This window comes from Leptonychotes weddellii, chromosome 6 (genome assembly GCF_054177405.1).
Source record: "Leptonychotes weddellii isolate Sample4059 chromosome 6, ASM5417740v2, whole genome shotgun sequence".
Lineage (NCBI taxonomy): Eukaryota > Metazoa > Chordata > Mammalia > Carnivora > Phocidae > Leptonychotes > Leptonychotes weddellii.
The window spans coordinates 9,760,778-9,767,008 of record NC_138374.1 but is presented as its reverse complement, the minus strand read 5'-3'; the positions used below and the strand labels follow the sequence as shown (position 1 = coordinate 9,767,008).

The following is a 6,231-nucleotide window of genomic DNA, read 5'->3' as shown; positions in this document are numbered from 1 at the left end:
GGTTAGCCCTGGTCTTCCCCTGTTGCTAAGTTCCCGGGGAAGATGGATGTTGGCTGCTCACAAGGCTCATTGATGACCAGCTGACTTCACGTCACCCCCATCCTTCTCTCCTCTACCTTCTCTCATTTTCTCTGGTTTCTCTTGCGGGCTCTCTGTTCAAAGTATTTCCAGAATCCGACTCCCTCTGTAGGTGTGCCTCATTCCCTTCCCCCTCCTAACTTTGGCTCAAGTGTTACCTTCTGGGTGAGGACGTCTTGTGATGACCACTCTTGGAACTGCAGCCCTTCTTCCGCACTCCCTATCGCTCTCACCTTACTCATGCATCACCGTCTAACGGACCGAGTGGTTTATGGTGTATTGATTACTGTCTGTCCTTATCCACTAGAACAGAAGTCTGCAAACTTTTTCTGTAAAGGGTCAGACAGTAAATATCTTAGGCTTTGTGGGGGCTGTGCAGTCTCTGTTGCAACTCCCGGATTTGGCTATAGTAATGTGGAAACAGCTATGGACAATATGGAACAAAATAGTTCGCGCAGTTCATAGTTGGGGAACTCTGCACTAGAGTCCAGTCTCCATGCGGGCAGGGATTTTCGTCTCTTGTTGGCAGGGCACATCGTAGGTACTTGTGTTAGTTCCCTCAGACTCTATAACAAAGTTCCACAGACCCAGTGGCTTAGAACAATAGAAATTGTCTCACAGTCCTGGAGGCTAGAAGTCCGAAATCAAGGTGTGAGAAGGGCCACACTTCCTCTGACACCTGTAGGGAAAAGATCCTCCTGTGCCTCTTCCAGCTTCTAGTTGCCCCAGATGTTCCTTGGCTTATGGCACCATCACTCCAATCTCTGCCTCCAGTGTTTTCCTTGTGTTTCTTCACATCATCGTCCCTCTGTGGGTGTGTCTCCAGTCATATGAGATGAGAGCCCACCCTCATGACCTCATTTTAACTTGATGACCCCCGTACAGACTCTGTATCCAAAGGAGGCCAAATTCTGAAGTACTGGGGTTAGGACTTCAGCTTATCTTTTTTGCAGGGTTGGGGGGGGACACAATTCAACTCCTAACAGTGCCCAATAAATGTGTTGAATGAGTGAATGAATGAATGAGTCTTACTAAATCATGTTTCTTTCTTACTAGTATCATCTTTTTCTTCACACTGGTTTTATTAAAATTTTGGGGGGAGGGTTATTAAAATTAACCTTTCCTCTGCAAGTTCTTTCCCTTTAAAAATGAACAAAAAAAATTAGACTTTAAACATTCATTCAGTCCTTTTGTCTCTCGTGCCTGTGTCCCAGGCATATTCTCCCCTGGATGTGTGGTGTTGAAGAAGACAGACATGGCGGCCGCCCTTCCAGCTCCCAGTACACCAGATAGATCGTGTATCCTCTGTGCTATGGAAGTTCTTTCATAGAAACTCAAAGTTACAAAAACAGAAAGCTTCACTAGTAGTAGAATGAAAGGAACAGAAACAATCATGTGGGGTTGTTGAGTTTGTCAGAGCTGATTTTTACCGTAGAGTCCTGGGTCATAGAGCCCAAGGGATACAAGTTCCCAAGTTAGGCCAGCTCAGTGATATTGGATGTTGCCATGGTGACAGAGAGGGATGTATTCCCCCAGGGGACTTGACAGCATATCTCCAGAAGATGTGCTTGTTTGTACCACAGCAGGTGAGCATGGCCAGTACGTACCTGCACTTCCGTGTTCCAGACCCGGTGAGATCCTCTCCTGTCCTTTGACCTCATGAGAAGGGGGTGGGGGTCCTGCCCATTTTATAAATAAGATTCAAATTCAGGTTGCCTGATTCAAAGTCTGTCCCTCTTTCTACTACCATTGGAGCCCATCTAGTGTTGTTTCCCTCCCCCTACTTTGTTGAGGTATAATTCGTAACTTAGAATTCATCCCTTTTAAGGTGCACAACTCAGTGGCTTTTAGTATATTCAGGGTTGTGCCAACCATTATCACTAATTCCAGGAAATTTTCTTCACCCCAAAAAGAAACTCCAACCCCAGCCCCTGGCAACCACTAATCTTTCTTTCTTTCTCCACGGATTTCCTTATTCTGGGCGCTACATATACATGGGATCACACAATGTAGGGCTTTTTGTGGTTGGTGTTGTCGATGCTTTAGTGCATCTCAGTTCACCAGACATTTACTGAGTAATAACTGCTGGGCTCTGGAAAACGAAGTTGAGGAAGGCTGTTAAGGGGGGTCAGCACCGAGTGGTAGGTATGGGCGAAGAAGTGTGCACAGACAGTCTCCCCGAAAGCCAGCAGGGTCTCTGGCCCATGCTGAGGCTTCCACAGAGCTTGAGGGTACGTGGACTACCTGATGGTCAACTCCTGTCCTATAGAATCATAAAGACACCAGCCCTCTGGTAAAAGATGGTCCTTCCTTCCGCTTCCCAAATTTGCCAAGCCCCTTCCTTCTTTCCTCTGCCTGGAAGACTGCAGGTGTCCCCCCTGTCTCCACTTCCCACTTCCCCTGGCTCACCCCTGCCTATCCTGCACGGCTGGCCTGGCGGGGCTCGTCCTCCGTGAAACTCGCCTGGTCCGACTGGAGTAGCCCAGGCTACTCCACTGGGTGGTCTCTCAGACCCACGCTTCCCCTTCGTGGCGTGTACCACGGCTGGGGCTCGCTGATAAGGCTGTCATTAGTGTCCTTCTGGCCCCTGAGGACTGTGAGGTCTGTTTTGTTCAGCCTTGTGCCCTAGAGCCAGACGTCCTGCTGGGCACCTGATACCCGTGTGGAACACAGACGTGGGTGGAATGGAATGGCACTGATGCTGAGTGAGGAGACTCCCCAGTATCTTGTACTTCAGGGACACCGAGATCCGTTTATTCCCCTTTTGAACCCTCCAGTCCCATGCTGCCATATTTAGGGTAAAGTCAATCCCAAGCGTTTTTTCCCTTAATAAAGGCCTGCCTGTCTCTCCTGCCTGCTCTTCTGTCAGCACAGGCCCGACAGGATGTGAGTATGATTTCATCAAAATAACAATAACCCACTTGAGGCACTTGATGACTGTCTCTCTCATAAAGTAAGTCATTTTTTTGGATCTTGTTCTCCACCTTTGTAATAAAGCCCCACATGACTTTGCTGAGAAGGTGGCTTGCCTGGACCTTGCATTGCCCTTGTTATTTCTGATGACGCTGGTGGACCTGTGATACCACGTTCCCCTCTTTCCGTTCAGTGGAAAACAGCATGGGCAGGACTCGCCTCGCCCTCGGATGCTGCCCCATCAGTAAGCCTGGAGAACATTTGCTCAGGACGATTCGATGTCCTGTGGTCAGTGGTGCACCTGATGAGATGCTGTACCCCAGAAAATTGCCAGCCGAAGGACATTATTTGTAGGTTTTGCTCTTTGGTCTGTTCAGTAAGTCAGTGGCTCAAATGCAGATGTCATGGATCATTTCAGACTCTAATAAAAAATCATGCCCCATGGGGCTCTTCCCTGGGGTTAGAGAACAAAACAACAGTGCAACTCTCCGACCTTGAACCCTTGAGTCCTGGCACGTTTTTATAGGCTGCTGGCCACAGGCGATGTGAAGAGCTTCTCCTTTTAAGGAACTCGATTTAATCCCGTTAATTATGCCTTGTCTTATTTTATTTTTCCCTCCCTCCCCCTATGATCCCCTGTTTTGTTTCTTAAATTCCACGTATGAGTGAAATCAGAGAGGGAGACAAACCATAAGAGACTCTTAACTCTAAGGAACAAACTGAGGGCTGCTGGAGGGGAGGTGGGTGGGGGGATGGGGTAGCTGGGTGACGGGCATTAAGGAGGGCACTTGATGGAAGGAGCACTGGGTGTTATCTGCACCTGATGAATCCCTGAACTCTACCTCTGAAACTAATAGTACACTATATGTTAATTAATTGAATTTAAATAAAATAAAATTTAAAAAAGAAGAAAAAAAACTATGCCTTGCAACCCCACTCAGGAATTCATGATGCTGTTTGCCTCTAAGAGGTATATGGAATCCAACAAGATTGGAGATTGACAGTTCAGCATGATAGCAACCTTCAAAAAGAGTCCTGAATTTCTTTTGTTAGGGGAGGTTTTCCATTGTGCTAGAATCTTCCTGGCAAGAATAATCCATAGACACAGTTGAAAGCACCAACATGCACATATACATGCACATACAAAATGAGGGTTGTTGGGGCGGGCTGCTTTCATGGGGGTCTCTGTTGGGCATCAGCTGAATGCCTTCTTGGGCAAGGGGCTGCCCCCCCACCCCTGGTGGAGAGAGCTGTTCTGCCTACAGATGCCCCCCTCTGTCCCCCAACTTGATGAGATGTTGGAGGGATTGGGATTCTCAGAGCAGAGATCTGTTGAGTTGCCAATCCTGGTGTACAATAAAATGTTTTCTTTACTTTGTGACTCCAAAGTGTATTTCTTCCCTGGGAAATCACTTACGAGGCAGAGACCCGCACACCCGATGAGTTTCAATAGCTCACCAGCAGTACTGCAGGCCTCCAGCGGGAACTTGCTGAAGAACAAGAAATCACAGCCCCACACCAGGGTATCTAGATCCTATAGAGATGGCTGGATTTCTTCCAGATTCTAGAAGAGATTTTAGAATTCAAGAATGCAAATCTGAGTTCATGCGATGCTCAGGTACATATTAAAGACTTAAGAGCAAATCAAGGAAACATGTTCAGGGGATCTTTTAGTCCCAGAAATGAAAAGATCTGCAGAGGCCACCAAGATCTATACCTCCAGCGTGGTTTCTCTTTCCTTTAGTCTCTCAAGGGGGTCCAGCAAGCAGACCACTCACTGCAGTAGGTGAGAAGAGTGCTTTCTAGAAAATGTAACTGGCCACATTTGAATGCGTTGTAACACACTTCTCCCATTTTGCTCTTTCTGCCTAGATTCTTTTGTTGGTGGAGTCATTGGCCTCATTTTTGCATATATTTGCTACAGACAGCACTATCCTCCTTTGGCCAACACAGCTTGTCACAAACCCTACGTCAGCCTCCGGGTCCCGACGTCGCTGAAGAAAGACGAGCGGCCCACAGCTGACAGTGTGCCCAGCATGCCCCTGGAAGGTATCACCGAAGGCCCTGTATGACTAGGGCCTCAGGAGGATGGACGTTGAGCCCAGGGCACGCTCTTCCACCCCGGCATCATAACACAGCAGAAGAGGTTTTCTGTAGTGTGTTTCTCATCCGTTGTTTCTCAAAGTTCTCCTTCTGCTTCCATTTTGCTGGTGGTATTCCTGCTACTTTAAATGTGTCTTCTCAACTTTCTTGAATTTGCAAAGGAAGGACGCAGGAAGAATCTCGGAGAGACATACGGAAGGAAGCCGCAAGGACAGGGCGGGTGTAACTTGGTCCGTTCCTTTACCTGAAATGTTCACTGTTAACAGCCACCGTCTTATGTTTTCATGGTCGTAAAACATAATAAAACCTCCCACCTGGTGTCGGCTGTCCAAGGCAGCAAGAGTCCTTCAGAGACGTGGGGTGTGTCACAGCCGAGGCCGGGGTGGGGAGCGGGTCCAAAGCCAGCTCTGGCCGTAGATCATTCCAGGTGCTGAGCTTTGGAAGCTTTCCGAAAGGTCAGCTTACCAGGGCATATGCCCTTGAAGTGGAGCTGAAGTTTGAGGCTACTGCCTTAGTATTTCCAGGGTTTTTGAGTCATTGGATTTAGAAGGAAATGAGACAAATGAGTGCACACAGAGGCTCTCACCAAATACACTGAAAACAAAGAAGCCCGAGGGCCGGGATGGAGAGGAGGTCTCTGCGGTTGTCTCCTGGCGGGGGGGCCACCATGTTCTTCCCAGGGAATGGCTGGGTGGCCTCTGGCAGTAAGCAGCAGCTTCCGGGGAGGAGTTTGGCCCTCTAGGACCTGAGTTTTGCAGGACTCTGCTAGAAGTCGTCTTCTTCGAACAGTGGCGCCTTCCGTCTCCGGTCTGGCGGGTGGCGTTTCAGCGTGGTAGCAGGGCTCTGGTACAAAGTACAGGAACAGAATCAGGAATGCCCTGTTCTGGCTCAGCCGGTCGAGAGCCCTCGTCAGCCTGAGAGCAGAGCACACTGCTTGCTCCTTGGCCACTTTGTTCTTTTCAAGGCAGTGAGCCTTCCCTCCATTTGGTTCTGAGCAGACACACACGTGGTTCTCCAGGTCCCTGGGCCTGCTGTGAAGGGCAGGGGGGCATTTTGTGTCACCTTGCAGCAGCTGCTGTCATAGTCTCCGGAAAGACTCACGCAGCTGTACAAATTGTCTGCCTGAGTAGCTCTGGG

The 6,231-nt window shown here is 48.8% G+C and overlaps 1 protein-coding gene across 3 annotated transcripts in view; it reads left to right on the top strand.

Moving 5' to 3' along the window:
* The window catches only part of PLPP4 (phospholipid phosphatase 4), a 112,845-nt gene extending 107,211 nt beyond the window's left edge, over nucleotides 1-5,634 (top strand). Inside the window, exon 6 of one of the 3 annotated variants that reach the window (XM_081823391.1) lies at nucleotides 4,864-5,634. In XM_081823391.1, coding sequence (XP_081679517.1) covers nucleotides 4,864-5,063 — 200 coding nt within the window. In that variant the 3' untranslated portion in view covers nucleotides 5,064-5,634. The remainder of the gene's footprint in view (nucleotides 1-4,863) is intronic. The other 2 variants (XM_081823390.1, XM_006737049.3) reach the window with 2 other exon arrangements.
* The last annotated feature ends 597 nt before the right edge of the window (nucleotides 5,635-6,231 follow it).